Source organism: Mobula birostris, chromosome 1, assembly GCF_030028105.1.
Source record: "Mobula birostris isolate sMobBir1 chromosome 1, sMobBir1.hap1, whole genome shotgun sequence".
Classification (NCBI taxonomy): Eukaryota; Metazoa; Chordata; class Chondrichthyes; order Myliobatiformes; family Myliobatidae; genus Mobula; species Mobula birostris.
The window spans coordinates 209702743-209719576 of record NC_092370.1 but is presented as its reverse complement, the minus strand read 5'-3'; the positions used below and the strand labels follow the sequence as shown (position 1 = coordinate 209719576).

Sequence of the window (16834 nt, the reverse complement as noted above, 5' to 3'; positions counted from 1 at the left end):
CAAGAACCTTCCCTCTAGTTATGGTAACTTCACACACTTCATGCCCCCGACACCTGGAACTTCCACCATATTGCTAGTGTTTCCATTGTGAAGACTGATGCAAAATACTTTTTCAGTTCATCGACTATGTTATTGTCCCCCATTACTACCTCTCCTGCATCATTTTCCAGTAGTCCGATATCCACTCTCACCTCTCTCTTATACTTTACATATCTGAAGAAACTTTTGGTATCCTCTGTAATATTATTGACTAGCTTACTTTCGTTTTCCATCTTTACCTTCTTAATGACTTCTTTAGTTTTTTGTACTCAAAAGTGTCTTGTAATTTGTGGAAAGGACTTGGGATGAGTAACTTGCTGGATACCCTGCCTCTGATCTGTTCCTGAGTGTTAAGGTTAACTCCTGTTGAGTTTCTGGTCAATGGTATTTCTGTGACCACCCATCCAAGATGCAATTGGAGCTGATGCAGTGATGGTAATGGTATTGAATGTTAAGAGTAGGTTGTTACACATTCTTGTGTTGAGATGGTCATTGACTGGCACTTATCAGCTCCTCTCTGAATGTTGTCTTGCTGAATGCAGCACGAATGGCTTCATTTGCTGAGGAGTTGTTAATTATTTGTGCAGCTTTCAATTTCATGACTGCCCTCTTTTCTAACCTTAATGAAGGACAGAAGGAAGGCCAATAATGAAGTAGCCAAAGATGGTTGGGCCAGTGACACTGCACTGAAGAAATCTTGTAATATTGTATTGGTTGCTTGGATGTTCACTACAAGATACTCAGCATTGCAAATGGAAAATACTGTATATAATCTTTCAAAGTCTTCTGATAAATATGCTGGAATTCCCCCCTCATCAGTGTTGCAGGAGTTTCCTTCATCAGCAGTACAAGACAATGGCTCACATTCAGCCACTCAAGAAGAGCCAGTGGCCACTTTATTAAGTACACCTGTACCCCCTGCTCATTAATGCAAATATCTAATCAACCAATCATGTGGCAGCAACTCAATGCATAAGAGCATGCTGACATGGTCAAGAGGTTCAGTTGATGTTCAGACTGGGGAAGAAATGTGATCAAAGTGACTTTGACCGCAGAATGATTGTTGGTGCTAGCCAGGATGGTTTGCGTATTTCAGAAACCTGTTGATATCCAGGGATTTTCACGCACAACAGTCTTGAGAGTTTACAGAGAACAGTGCACAAAAAAAAAATAGAGAGCATTCAGTGGGCAGTAGTTCTGTGTGCAGAAATGCACAGTTAATGAGAAAGGTCAGAGGAAAATGGTCAGATTGGTTCAAATTGACAGGAAGGCAATAGTAACTCAAATATTGTATCATTTCTTAATGCCTGCATTACTAAATGACAATAAAAGAGGACTGTGTGTCTTCATAATCTAAAAATAATCTAAAAAAAATGACTACATCTCTGAAGACATGGCCCATCAAACCTTGAAGTGGGTAGAGTACTTGTATAGTGATTAGCTGCATCAGTTTTGTCCTATATTTTGCAATCACGACATAACTAGGCAATGTTTTTAACATGTTAAAGGTAGATGCAATCTTTTTGTTTTTTTACTTACAGTTTGCTAGAGGCACAGTGGACTCTTGAGTTCAGGTCTTCAGGGTTTACAATTGGGATGTGGTCTAGTTTCATAGTTCTGCTGAATCCAATTTTTTTCTTGGTGTCACATGGAATGAATGGATGTCCTGGGAGAAATCTTGTAAGACATCTCATCATTTTGCATTTGTTATATTTTTTTGGGGAGGGTACGGCTTTTCATTCCTATTATTGAGACTGGCCTTATCAAAGCCACAAATGATGTGTTTCTTTCTGCCTTGTGAAACTACCCATCCAGAACTTCCCCCTTTTCTATTCTATGGCCCTAGAGTAACCAACCCTCCTGACAGTCTTCTATCCCTGTATGCTTCCTACCAGAGTTGTGCAATGGTCTTACCTTGTTTGGTTAATACAAGCCTCAGTGACATATCAGAATGGTATCAAATTGCTTATGTACACTGAGAATGCCTTTTCCAAAATTAATCTTGCCTTCCTTTGCATCTGTGCTCTATATGTCCAAACAATATATTTTTAACCTTTCATGGAAAATGATCCTTGTTGACAAGACAAATATTTATTCCCATTCCTAATTGCTTCTGAGGAGGTGGTGGTCAGTTGCCTTATTTTATAATTACCACTGTCTGTGTGTTAACGAAGCTCCCAAAATGCTGTTAGAAATGATGAAGGGACGGGATGTGATGCCACAATTTCTTCTGATTGAATACTATGAAGACAGAGGCATAGGCTTTGATTTTAAACAGGGATGAAGGTTCAGCAGGGTGGGGCTGGGGCAGGATAAATCACAACTGTAGTGTTTGATCTGGGGAATTTCTTATGAGCAGGGAAGCTGTAATAGATATGTCGAGACTGCATTTTGTCCTAAAATCGATCTAGCTAATATAATAAAATATCAGATGGTGCTTGATTCCCAGCATGGTGTTTAACATAAGATGTCGATACTACTCTGAAATTATGCCATTCAGATGCAATCATTGTTTGACATTTGTTCATACACGGAAGGACGATGAAATTAAAATTTGTAACCATTTATGTGTGAATGATGTGCATTGTAGTTTGTTACTTGTATATTAATTATTACCCAATGTGTACGAGTTTTGAAAAACTGAATTTGTAGAGTTCTTCAGCATGGAAACAGGCCCACAATCCAACTTGTTCATGCCAACCAAGATTTCCATAAAGTCACTCTAAAGCAGGGCTTCCCAACCTGGTTAATGGTAGCATTCCATGGCAGAATGGGCACCCCTGCTCTAAACTTTTCCTATCTGAGTACCTGTCCGAATGTTTTGCCTTTCTCTTGCAGCTTTTTCCATATACATAACAGCCTCTGTGTGGCAACGGTTGTTTCTCCGGTCCTCATTTAAAATTTTTCCCTCTCACTTCAAATCTACTGTATTTCCTCTGGCTTTTGATACCCTTTGCCTGGAGATGAAGACTGTGCATTCAACCTATCTATTTCCCTTGTGATTTACACAGCTCTAATAACGTCTCCCCTCATCTGTGCGGGAAAGAGTAAGTCTGAACTTTATTCTCCTAAACTTTCATTGCACTTTTTCCAGCTTAATTACTTCCTTATAACCAGGTAGCCACAGTTGTACTTAATATTCTAGATGCAGCCTCACCAATATTTTGTACAATATAACATTCCATCTCCTATAGCAATACTGACACTGCTACGTGCCAAATGCTGCCTTCATCACCCTTTCTTCTTGTGACATCACCTTCAGTTAACTGTGCATTTGTACCCCTAGGTCTCACTGTTCCACAACATCCCCAGGGCCCTACGGTTCACTGTGAAAGTCGTCCCATGGTTATTAATTAGAAATATAAAAGTAAAATCACCTTATTCTACCAATGTAATGCAATAGAGGCTTCTAGTTTTTGTGTCACATTTGTTGGATTTTCTGGGTAGCTGTGAAGGACTGTAACAGTTAAGTGTGTATGTGTGTGTGTAAGAGAGAGAGAGATTAAGCTCAAGCTCATGAGTTCTTTTTAGATAAATTACTAAGCAATAAAGCCATAAAAGCAATAAAATGGCATTGGTGGCAGATGTTGAGCAAACTTCTCAGTGCATTTCTACCAATTTGTGTTGCCCATGGAAAGTCGAATTTGCGGGGACATTTTTGTTACATGTTCTTTTTTAGAATCTGACTCTCAGCGCTAACTAGCATCTTTGAGGTGTGGGAGGAAACTGCCTCACGAGGGAGAGATGCACCAGTCACAGGGAGGATGTACAATTTGCACAAACACTTGGTGAATAGGTCTCTGGAGCTGTGAGTTAGCATCATCACCAACCTGTCCCTAATCCCCAGTCCCCCCTGAGAAGGTGATGGTGGTGAACTGTTATCATGGACTAAGGAATTGCAATCCCCTGAAGGTCCTGTTTGTGATGAGTTTCGGATCCAGTGATGTTAAAGGACCATATATGATAATCCAAGTCAGAATTGTGTGTGATCTGGATGAAATCTGCATGTAGTGATATTCTTATGTAGAATGTTGAATCCTTGTGGGTTGAGTTAAGAAACTGCAAGGGTAAAAGGACATTGACGGCCCGTGGGAGCACCTGTGTTAAGGAAGATGGAGAGGGAGGAGCATTTGTGCATCCTGACTATCTGAAGTCTATTGGTTAGGAAGGCTAATACCCAGTTGCACAGTGGTCTTAAGTCAATTGGGTAAATTTAGTCTCTTGTAGTATAATCACCTAATGTAACTGAGTGTCAAATTTTCTTTGCTAAATTTTCAGAGTGTAACTACAGTAAAGACAGGAACAGCTGTTATTATATGTGTAATTACACTGTGAGTTCTATTTTACATGCTGAACTCACTAATATTCCTTTGTAATTTTGCCAACAGCAAAGTATCCTGAGATCAAGTCACTCATGGGACCAGACCCCAATCTGAAATGGATTGTGCTTGGAATGGTTGTTACACAGACCATTGCCTGCTACTTTGTGAAAGATTTGCCTTGGAAATGGATCACCTTCTGGGCTTATGCTTTTGGAGGTGCTGTCAATCACTCGCTAACCCTCGCCATCCATGATATTTCTCACAATGTTGCATTTGGCAATAAGCTCGCAAAATGGAACCGACTGTTTGCAATATTTGCTAATCTCCCTGTTGGAATGCCTTATTCTGCATCGTTCAAGAAATACCACATAGATCATCATCGATACCTGGGAGGCGATGGCTTAGACGTTGATATTCCAACTGATATTGAGGGATGGCTCTTTTGCACTCCATTTCGCAAAATCATTTGGCTTATTCTCCAACCACTTTTTTATGCACTTAGGCCTCTTTATGTTAACCCTAAACCCATTACAAGACTGGAAGTATTAAATGCTGTGGTGCAGTTTGCATATGATTTTCTCATCTACTACCTGTGGGGTTTGAAGCCTATAGTATACCTGATAGCTGGCTCATTCCTGTGTATGGGTATACATCCAATTTCCGGACATTTTATTGCTGAGCATTACATGTTCCTTAAAGGTCATGAGACCTATTCGTATTACGGGCCTTTGAACTGGATAACCTTCAATGTTGGATACCATGTTGAACACCATGACTTCCCCAGCATTCCAGGCAGCAAGCTACCACTGGTAAGTGCAAAAGTTAAAGAATTTAGTGACAGTGAGTAAATGTAGTGTACGAAACAGTAGAAAAAGAGCTGAAGCGTTTGCCTCAATTGAGGCATTTATTGGGCTGTTGTGCTTGACCATAACATTTGAGAAAAATATAAGTACTTGCGTTTCTGCTGCTGTTTATGAATTCAGTGACCCTGGCTGAAAACTGAGGATGTGTCTTGCCAAGTTAGGAATGATCTCATAAAAAGCTATATAACCTGCTGGAATTCTCTGTTTGAACTTGCAGAACTGGAGACTTTCATAGGTAAGTGCACCCCTTCTCTTTCAGGTGAACATTGGGAAAGAATATATTGATTGCTAAGCTTCAAAAACCGAAGGTTTGGCCATTCCAATAAAACAACTAACGTCCCATTAACAGTATATCTGCTAAATAGTTGCACATTAACTAAATGGAATAGCAAAATTTCAGTCAAGCCCAATACTGTCATAACCTGATATTCGTGTCATTTATAATTGCCACATTAATGGAATAACATTATAAGACTACGTGGGTAGATCTTACCAATGAGAAGAGGAGGGTCACTCGAGTGGAGTTTTATTATCAAAGAAAGAATGGGAACTTGAAGATCAGGAGTGTAGAGAAATTGTTCACACTTGAGAATGGACAGGGTGGGATTTGTGAAATGTGTCTAGGAAAATTTCCTAAGTCATTATATAGAGGAGGGTGCAATACTGGACCTCCTCTTGGGGAACAAGGCAGAACAAATAAAAGAGATGGCAGTCGGGGAGACTTTGACTCTAGTGACCATAATTCTTTTAGTTTTAAGATGGTGCTGGAAAAGAATAGGTCAGGTCCAAAGGTTAGGGTCTAAACTGGACCAGACTATTTTGGGAGAATTAGACAGGATCTTGCGAAAGTCGATTGGGTGAGCCTGTTTGAAGGAAAAGGAATGAATGGCAAGTACAAACACGAGGAAATCTGCAGATGCTGGAATTTCAAGCAACACACATAAAAGTTGCTGGTGAACACAGCAGGCCAGGCAGCATCTATAGGAAGAGGTACAGTTGACGTTTTGGGCCGAGACCCTTCGTCAGGACTAACTGAAAGAAGAGCCAGTAAGAGATTTGAAAGTGGGAGGGGGAGATCCAAAATGATAGGAGAAGACAGGGGGGGGGGGGGGGGATGGAGCCAAGAGCTGGACAGGTGATTGGCAAAAGGGATACGAGAGGATCATGGGACAGGAGGTCCGGGAAGAAAGACAAGGGGGGGGGGGACCCAGAGGATAAAGGGAGGGTATGAGATTGAGCTGGCAAGTGAAGTTAAGCAAAATCCAGATGGGTTCGATAGCTAGATTAAAAGTGTGGATTGGGAAAGAGCAGGTCCTCTTGGAGATCAGCAGGTTTACCTATGTTGGGAGCCACAGGATATGGGTGGGACTTATCAAATATTTCTTCTCAGTGTTTACTCAGGAGAAAGTTTTGTTCCTCAAGAAACGAACGAAACTTTGGAGATATTTTGGAGGATGTTCATATCAACATGGGGAGGCATTTGCAATCTTACAGTGCATTAAGGTGGATGAATCTTTAGTTAGTTAGGTGGATTCAAAATTAGCTTGGAGGTACAAAGCTGAGAGTGGATGAAGGTTGTTTCTGAGAATGAAGACAGTAACTTATCTAATCATTGAAAGTTCAGGGGTAGAATTCTCACCTGACGTGGGTGATCTGGGTTCAATTTTTGCTCGATGCAGGAAGTTCAGAATGTGTATAAATACCAGCATTAATTTATAATTTAACGGTGGTTTAAAGTGTGTGCAGTGACAGGGTCACAGGCTAGTGGTTGATCAGATTAAATGCCTGTAGAAAGAAACTTGGGGATGGCACAGTGGCATCGTGGTCAATGCAACGCCTTACAGTCCCAGTGACCCGGGTTCAATTCCGCCACTGTCTGTAAGGAGTTGTATATTCTCCCTGTGACAGCGTGGGTTTCCTCCGGGTGCTACAGTTTCCTCCCACAGTCCAAAGACTGGTTGGTAAGTTAACTGGTCGTTGTAAAATGTCCTGTGATTAAGGTAGGATTAAGTGGGAGGGGGGGTGTTAGTGGGCAGCGCAGCTGGAAGACCTGGAAGGTCCTTTTCCGCACTGAATCTCAATCAATCAATCAATAAATAAGCGAGTAGCGTGCCACAGGGGTTGGTGTTGGGACCCTTGGTATTTGTTATTTGTATAAATGATTTGGATGCAACTGCACAAGGTTTGATTGATAAATTTGCAGATGATACAAATTGGGAGGGGGTGTTGACGGTGAAAAAGGTTATTGTAGTTTACAAGAGATCTTGTTCAGTTAGGGAAGAGGGTCAAGGAGTGGCCAATAGATTTCAATATAGATAAATATGAAATGATGCATTTAGGAAAGTCAAACCAATGTAGGAATTGTACCATGAATGGTAGGTTGCTGGGGAGTGTAATGGAACAGAAGCACCAAGTGCATGGTTCATTAAAAGTATTTTGCAGGTAGACAGAGCAGTGGAAAAGCCATTTAGCATGCTGGACCTCTATTAATCAGAGCATTGAGTAAAGGAGTTGGGACGTTATGTTGCAATTGTAGGTAAGTTATTTACGAGTCTGCACTTGGAGTTCTGCGTACAGTTTTGGTCACCTTGTTTTCAGAAAGATGTGGGTAAACTGGAAAGTGTGCGGGGAAGATGAGATAGTTTGTCGGGACTAGTGTACCTGAATAATAGGGAGAGGTTGGCCAAGCTAGATCTTTATTCCTTGAAATGTAGGAGAATGAGGGAAAAACCCAATAGAAATGTTTAAAATTAAGAAAGGCACAGTTAGGTGGATGGTAACGGTCTTTTCCCCGGTGTAGGGGAGCCCAAAACGAGAGGGCAGAGAGTTAGGATGAGAGATGAAAAATTTAAGAGGCCCGAGGGGCAAAGTTTTCATGCAGGTGATAGTGAGTATATGGAATGACCTGCCAGAGGAAGTGGTTGAGGTAGAAACAAAATATCACTTAAGCGTTTGGAGAGTTACATGGTGCCCACCAAGTTAGTCCCAATTCCTGCATTCCTCTAAGCAGCGGCAACTGCAGGAAATTGGGACTAACTGAGTGGGCACCATGGTCAGCATTGACTTGTTGGGCCAAAGGGCCTGTGTGCTGTATAGTTCTATAACTCTACATATATTTATATCCAACTTGCTGAATCATTGTTGAATTTGAGCATGAGAGCAAATGAACCCTGAGGAAAAAAAAGAACATAACATTAATCTATTATTGTATAAATTTTATTTTTAATATCACTTCTACAACTATCAACGTCCTCCCATTACATTTACCTGTCACCTTATCTTCCTATATTCTTCTCCCTTTTCATGTCACTAGAAGAAAGACCCTATCAAAATCTTAATAAATAAAAGCTTGCTAGAGATTTAGCAAAAGTCTTAACAAATCAGCTATTCTCTCTTGAAACTACCCACTTGTAATTTTAAGGGGAGGGGAGAGATCATCATTTCACCCACTCCCTACACCACCTGACTGCCATCTCTCCAGAGACCACCCTAACCCCCCCCCCCATCTTTGTACTACCTCTTTCCTCCTTCCCTCCACCCCTGGTAAGAATTATCACCCCAACTGACGTCATTTGGTTTATTCTCATTTAAAGAAAAAGCCACAATATTTCAGTTCCAAACAATTAACCTTGTCCCTTTTGGAAAAAACCACATGTCAAATACTTAAGGATTATCAAAAGAATTTGGAACGAATCATGCTGAAGAAATCATTAACATATTGTTTGCAGTTGCCAGTGGATACTTAGTAATCTTGAATTGCTGGACAACTTAATTAAGTATGGCATCCAACCAGAGGTGTCTACTATCAGGTGATAATCTGTTTCTAAAGTACTGCTATATAATCTTGAAATAGTCTAGAAGGCAAATCTGATAATTTAACAAATGCCCTTTGTGATATAATGAATAATTTGAGAAATTTGATCTCGTCCCCCTTTTTATACATAGACATCACGTAAAATTAATTTAACTTGGGTTAGAAACTGTATTGACAGTGGCCTGCACAAGTGAGCACCGAGTGGAATTAGTTCCTCACATTTCTGGTGACCAGGGCTCTATCCTGTCTTCCAGTACTGTCTGTAGCGACAGTACCTTTTTTTAAAATGTTGCCATTTATCTGCTCTCCATCCCAATAATTTCTCCCATTACTTTTTCACTAATGCTATTTTTACAGCTACCATTTATTCAGATCCATCGTTTATTATTTCCAACAAATACATATAAAATTTGTCTTTTTTCCCCTTGTATCCCATTTAATTTGGGAGGTTGTTTTTGAAGTCTGAGTCCAGACTGAATGAGAACAGAGATGCCTGTCTGCTCATTGCAGCCACACATGGAGTAATTCATGGAGATAAGCCCCCACCCTACCTCGTAATATCTTTAATGACAAATGCTCTGTCGTGCTCAAAGCAAGTTTTGTTTCTTTGAAGACTTTAAACAGGCAAATAAACATGCTAACATTTTGAAAACGTCCACCTATCTCTATTGTGTTATTGCTTTGGGAATGTGTAGGAACAAAAATATTTTCTCTCTACAGTGGATGATCAAGTTTTGAAACTTAGGGGAACTGAAATCATCCATTGCTCTTTAATAAATTATTTAGTGAAAATTTGATTCTTTACAACAGAAGTAAGTTATTAAGCTGGGCAATTCTTGAGTATTGATCACATATCTGTTGAAAAATATTCAAGGACCATATATAATGGATCTCTAGTAGCCACATAAGCAGAAAAGGCTGGAGGAACTTGGACTTTATAATCAGATAAGGAACTAAGATAGTTATATCAAGATATATGGGTTAGTTCTGTATGTGGAAGTTTGTAAGCAATAATATTACTGTTACTAAACTTCCGAAATAGGTTAAAGACTTAGGTTCAAATCAGTAACAGATAAATATCGGAAGATATCTGTGAGTTTGATTTCATATAGAAAGTTATGACTCGTGGCAAAAAAAACTGGAATTATTTAAATGAGAACACTGTGCTCATGAGGGGTGAGGCGAGTTCCCCTTTCTGGATGCTAAATTTAAGAAAAGCTGCCTCAAAATATTACATTCTGATTAAAGTAATTTTCTTCACTTTTATGGTGTCAATGAATCTGTACTCTGTGCTGATAATAGTGTATTTGCTTTACTCCTCTGTCCAGCATTACACTGTATAATATGACGTACCTAACAGCATACACAATCAAGAAAGTATCCTGTTAATCTTGATATAACTATGTTTTCACTAAAGAATTGGTGCACAGAGGGTAAACCACACAGAAATAAACTCTGTTTAAAGCCCAGAATTAAATAATGCTGAGGAAAGCAAACTTCTGTAAATAATTTTAAATTTGAACTGTTGACTGATTTCAGGCTTTGAGGACTTAATGTTCACTAATAATTAGGAAGGAGGAGGGAAACTGTGGCAGGTGCCAAAATTTGATCTTCCTAATATGTCTTGGCTCAAGACATCACCTCTTTATTCCTTTCCATAGATACTGCCTGAACTGCTGAATTCCTCTTGCATCTTGTGTTTGTTACTCTGGATTTCAGCATCTGCAGAATCTCTTATGTTTCAATTGAGGGCATTTCTGATTATTGACTACCATTTGTTAGAATGTCTGTGGGAGTTGTCCAGTAAAACCAGCTTCAACATTTTGCAACTGTTTTTGTAGAAGTAAAGGAGCCAACTTTGTTATGTTTACTTTTCCTGAGCTTGATGAAGCACTTTAGTAATGTATATGAATTTGAGTATGTTCTCTAACTTCATTCCTGCTATAAGGGTATCTGCACTGGTTTGCTTAGGCACTCTGATCTGGAGTTTAGTGTCACACCTGTCTACTTGTATTGTACTATGTTTTTCTGTTTGATGTGCGTAACAAAGTTTTAGAAAATATTGGCCATATTCCTAGACTGGGATTGATTCCAAACATTCCAGAAGCAGCATACACAGTGAAAAATTAACCGGCATTAATCTGATGCAAACTATCAAGCCAGAGGAATTATTTCAAAAATGCCGTCTGTTTACAAAAGCAAAATACCAAAGATGCTGGAAGACTGAAATGAAAACAAGCTGTGGATGTTCAGTAGGGCAGACAGCATTTATGGGGAGGCAATCAGAATTAATATTTTTATTTATATGACTCTGTGATGTAAAGGTAGTGAATATTAACTGGTTATTTTTATAATAGTTTTGCAGCACAGTATTGGGCATATTTGTTTTGAATAATAGCTTGTTAAAAGAAATTAATTTATTTACCAAGCTGTGAATTTATTATTAATAAAAATTTGGGGCTATATTTAAAACATTAGCAGTATTGGGTTGCATGCAATGGTAAAATATTAAATTTCTCAAAAGTAATGTGGGATCGAATTAGCAGAAAGCTACATTTTTCTGAGGATGCTGGCTAGTCATTTGAATATATTGATGTTGCAAACCTCATTTAAACAATTAAAAATTAACCTCATTTAAACAATTAAAAATTAACCCTGGTTGGGTTTCTTGGATGCCTTGAGGGTGCTGACTGAGGGAAAAATGATGGATCCAGGACGTAAATGGTTTTCTAGTTAGTTCCTGTAACCTGTTTCCCTCCCACTCTCCATTGCCTCTGGGAATGCCTCCACGCACTGCATCTGAGGCTTGCATGCAATTAAAATCAAAGCCTTTGTCTTGGCTTTTCTAATAGCTTTTCATATTTCATAAGAGGAGCAAAAAAACCAAACTGCTGATGTAACTCAGCAGCATCTGTGGTGGGTGGCCGGTGGGGAGAGGGGTGGAAGAGGAGAACAATAATTAACATTTCAGGCCAAAACCCTGCATCAGGATCGGGACTCATAAGAGGAACTGTGATTCCTAAGAGTGTTCATGAAACTATGCGGGCAACTATTTATACAAAGGTATTAACATGTCCTGACACATTTGGTCTGGTGGAGAGTTCCCTTCCTTTCCCTAATTTGGCTTTCTTTCAGGTTCTTCTACCGATGGGCTTGCCATTCATTTGCTCCATGTGGGTGGCTCCATTCTATTCCTCCATTCTATAAGCACCTATGAATTATCTTGGCATCATAAGTGTAGAATAATTATTCATTAGCTTTTTGGTGATTAAAAACCAGCCCCATTGGCAAATGATATTTCAGTTAATGCCAAGCCTACCAATTCCATAGCAGTTTGAACAAATTGAATATCTTTTGGAAAAACAAATTAAAGCAAATACGAAAATATAGGAAAGCTAGTTACAATTTTTGTAAACAAATTAATGCAATACTACTACAGCAATAGCAACCTGAATTCAATTCATGTCGCTGTCTGTAAGGAATTTGTAGCTTCTCTCCTTGAGCATGTGTGATTCCTCTCACATCCCAAAAGCATACGGGTTAGTAGGTTAATTGGTCATGTGCGTGTAATAGGGCAACGCGAGTTTATTGGGCTAGAAGGGCTTGTTACTGTGTTATATCTCTAAATAGGAAAAAAATATGAAATCATTAAGTCAGCAAAGGAAACTCAATTCAGATGTGACATGAAATACTGATAAACTTGAGGTAAAGAGATTTGGCAATTAATGAGATTCGGACTGATATGCAATCAAAAAGCTCATAAGATCATGGAGGAATGCAGATGTATCAGTAAACTCGAAGCATTGGGGGTTCATTGGCTGTAAACCTATCTTTGAATGAATAGGATGACAGTAAAAAAAAAACCCATTCTGACCATAATATGTGTTATCTATTTGTGTCATAGAATTGTTTTCTCAACGGGTTTTGCTTGAGATGAGGGAGAGATTTCCTACATATATTTATTATACAATTCTTCAATACATTTTTAACCATATGCAGTGCGAATTCATCATATCATAAAGCATTTTTATCCGATCATTTATTGGAATATGGACCTTCAGATGAAATGAGATCAAAGTTTAGTGAATTGATTCATAGACTCAACATGAACTAGTTTTAAAACAACAAACAAAAGACGAAGGGTCTCGGCCTGAAACGTCGACTGTACCTCTTCCTAGAGATGCTGCCCTGGCCTGCTGCGTTCACCAACAACTTTGATGTGTGTTGCATGAACTAGTTTTAAAATAGATTTGCACGAGAGGAATTTCAGTATAATTAATAGGTCAAGTATTATTTAAATTCTAATTAGCTTTCAGAAATACTTGTAAGAATGTGATCAATTCCATTTTTGCCTTTCTCTATCCTTGGGTTTATTCTGTTTAAATTTTCCTATTTCTCATTAATTTCCCAACTTTTGTAAGTTCTTCAAAGTAATTGTGTGGTTTTCTGCTATTTTTAGTTGAATTTTTGATATTTATGTTTTATTCTACATAGGTTAGACAACTATTTATTTCCTAATTTTGTTTAAATAGATGCTGCTTTTCTATCACTAGTGTGCAAACTGATCTGTCAGAAAGTCGGTTTGATTTCATTAAATTTTAATGTTCTTTTCTCACTTTTTGTAATTGAGTCATTTCTACAGTCCACCTTGTAATTACATTTTATAGGTTCCGTGCAGATGTTAATTTAATGCATGGAACAATGTAGTCAATTATTCACTGAAACCTTTCCTCATTTGGAACTCTTAGTAGTTTTGTTGGTATAGCTCTTGTTCAGTCTTAATTGATACACTCTTGTCACAGAAAACAAAGAGTATAGAGACAATCATATGATTGTAGCGACTTCTAGGATGTTTTGCCTTTATGCTATCACCCTTCAGCTGTCCGACTCCTGAACCAGTGTAAACCACTTGAATGGTTTACTCACCTCAACACCGAACTAATTCCGCAGCCTATGGACTCACTTTCAAGGCCTCTACATCTTATGTTCTCTGGTTGTTTATTTATTAATTATTATTGGGTTTCTTTGTATTTGCATAGATTGTCTTCTTTTGCTCATTGGTTGCTTGTCAGTCTTTGTGTGTAGTTTTTCATTGATTCTATTGCAGACATCCCACCCTGCAAAAACTCATTTCAGGGAGATAGCACCACCACCCTCGCCCCCCACAACCCCATATTCACCCCCCACCCCGGTCAACCTCCAAGGGTGTATGTATACAGGACATTTGATTATGAAAGAACACAACAATTTATTTGATCACATATTGAAATTATTTACATATATTTTCCCCCTTGTTGCGTATTTTGTTGGCAGTCTCAATGATAATGCAAATAGCTTTTCCATTTCTTTTGCAAAATTTCCTTGTACTGTGATGTGGCTTGCTTGGCAGATTTGAGCATTTTGCCGGAAGTTTCAACCTCATAGCAGTCCGTGTCAATGAATTTGTTAATTTTGCAAGACATCAGATTCACAATTATATAATATTATCATGGAGTCAATTTTTTATTCTATTATAACTTTAAGCAAGTCTACAGGGAGTTTGGCCTCATCAGGTAGGACATCAATAGAGTAGCTCCTTGGCAGCTAGCCAGCTAGTTTAAATAACATTAGCGATGCTAATGAACGAATGACACCTGTTAAGCTCACCTCAACATGTCTTTTACAGTCATTTAACCCACCATGGGCAATAGAAAAGTCACTGTTGCAAACAGTGCAGTGAGCAACACTGTCATTATTTTTGACCCCTATTAGGCAGGGGTACACTTTAGTGCAGTCTGGGGTGAAATACGTTTTATATTTTCTTTTTTTGGAACACTCTGCCATGGTGCTGCAGGACACTAAACTGAACAAATGGACAATGAAAGAAAGAAAGAGGTCGACTGTAAAGCCCGCCCACAGAGAAAACTGATAGGTCTACTTAGCACAAAGAGGGACCAATCAGAATGCCCTCTGCATCTCCCTCAAAATCGATTTCCTGGATATCATATATAATTTGCGGGCGTCAGGGAGCCACTATCAGTGTAAGGGAGACTCCCGGAACTTCTGAGAGAGGTGGGATGTCAGCTATTGTATTTCTTTGTTCTACTGTGAATGCCTACAAGAAAATGAATCTCGGCATGTTTATGATAATTATATATGTACTGTGATAATAAGATTATTTTGAATCTTACACAAAACAATTTTTCTCATCAGTGATAAATGGGTTCCTTCCACTTAGACATGTAGATTGCTTATATGATCAATCAGTATAATACAATACAGCAATAATTTAAAAACAACTATTTAATTTGCTGTGCATTGTTAGTTCAATGATTTTCCCATGATTGATCTGCAACAATATACAAACATTGAATTTCCATGTATTTATTAAGAGTGTGGTAATATAATCTACTGTGCAAAAATATTAGGTACGTGTTTTAAAAAATCTGCAAAACAAAGATGCTTTCAACAATAATTAAATATCAAAAAATTACTATAGAGAGCAGTAAACAGTTTTTTTTAAAAAAATCAATATTTGGTGTGAACATTCTTTGCTTTTTAAAACTGCATCAATTCTCTTAGATGTACTATCGTGCAGTTTTTTAAAAAAAGTTGGCTGGTAGGTTGTCCCAAGCATCTTGGAGACTTTGCCACAGATCTTCTGTAGACTTTAGCTGTCTCATAGAAACATAGAAACATAGAAACATAGAAAATAGGTGCAGGAGTAGGCCATTCAGCCCTTCGAGCCTGCACTGCCATTCAGTATGATCATGGCTGATTATCCAACTCAGAACCCTGTACCTACCTTCCCTCCATACCCCCTGATCCCTTTAGCCACAAGGGCCGTATCTAACTCACTCTTAAATATAGCCAGTGAACTGGCCTCAACTGTTTCCTGTGGCAGAGAATTCCACAGATTCACCACTCTCTGTGTGAAGAAATTTTTCCTCATCTCGGTCCTAAAAGGCTTCTCCTTTATCCTTAAACTGTGACCCCTCGTTCTGGATTTCCCCAACATCGGGAACAATCTTCCTGCATCTAGCCTGTCCAATCCCTTTAGAATTTTATACGTTTCAATAAGATCCTCCCTCAATCTTCTAAATTCCAGCGAGCGTAAGCATAGTCGATCCAGTCTTTCATCATATGAAAGCCCTGCCATCCCAGGAATCAATCTGGTGAACCTTCCTTGTACTCCTCTACGGCAAGAACGTCTTTCCTCAGATTAGGGGACCAAAACTGCACACAATACTCCAGGTGTGGTCTCACCAAGGCCTTGTACAACTGCAGTAGTACCTCCTTGCTCCTGTACTTGAATCCTCTTGCTATGAATGCCAGCATACCATTCGCCTTTTTCACCGCCTGCTGTACCTGCATACCCACTTTCAATGACTGGTGTACAATGACATCCAGGTCTCGTTGCACCTCCCCTTTTCCTAATCGGCCACCATTCAGATAATAATCTGTTTTCCTGTTTTTGCCACGAAAGTGAATAACCTCACATTTATCCACATTAACTTGCATCTGCCATGAATTTGCCCACTCACCTAACCTATCCAAGTCATCCTGCATCCTCTGAGCATCCTCCTCACAGCTAACACTGCCGCCCAGCTTCGTGTCATCCGCAAACTTGGAGATGCTGCATTTAATTCCCTCACCTAAGTCATTAATATATATTGTAAACAACTGGGGTCCCAGCACTGAGCCTTGTGGTACCCCACTAGTCACTGCCTGCCATTCTGAAAAGGTCCCACTTATTCCCACTCTTTGCTTCCTGTCTGCCAACCAATTCTCTATCCAGATCAATACCTTACCCCCAA

General features: G+C 39.1%; 1 protein-coding gene across 3 annotated transcripts in view; it reads left to right on the top strand.

The window, feature by feature from the left end:
* degs2 (delta(4)-desaturase, sphingolipid 2) overlaps positions 1 to 16834 on the top strand; it is a 72550-nt gene that overhangs the window by 19805 nt on the left and 35911 nt on the right. For all 3 annotated transcript variants that reach the window (XR_011887536.1, XR_011887535.1, XM_072270490.1), the window contains exon 2: positions 4428 to 5170. Coding sequence is in view for 1 of the 3 variants with exons in the window: in XM_072270490.1 (XP_072126591.1) it covers positions 4428 to 5170 (743 nt within the window). In the remaining 2 variants the exon portion in view is untranslated. The remainder of the gene's footprint in view (positions 1 to 4427; positions 5171 to 16834) is intronic.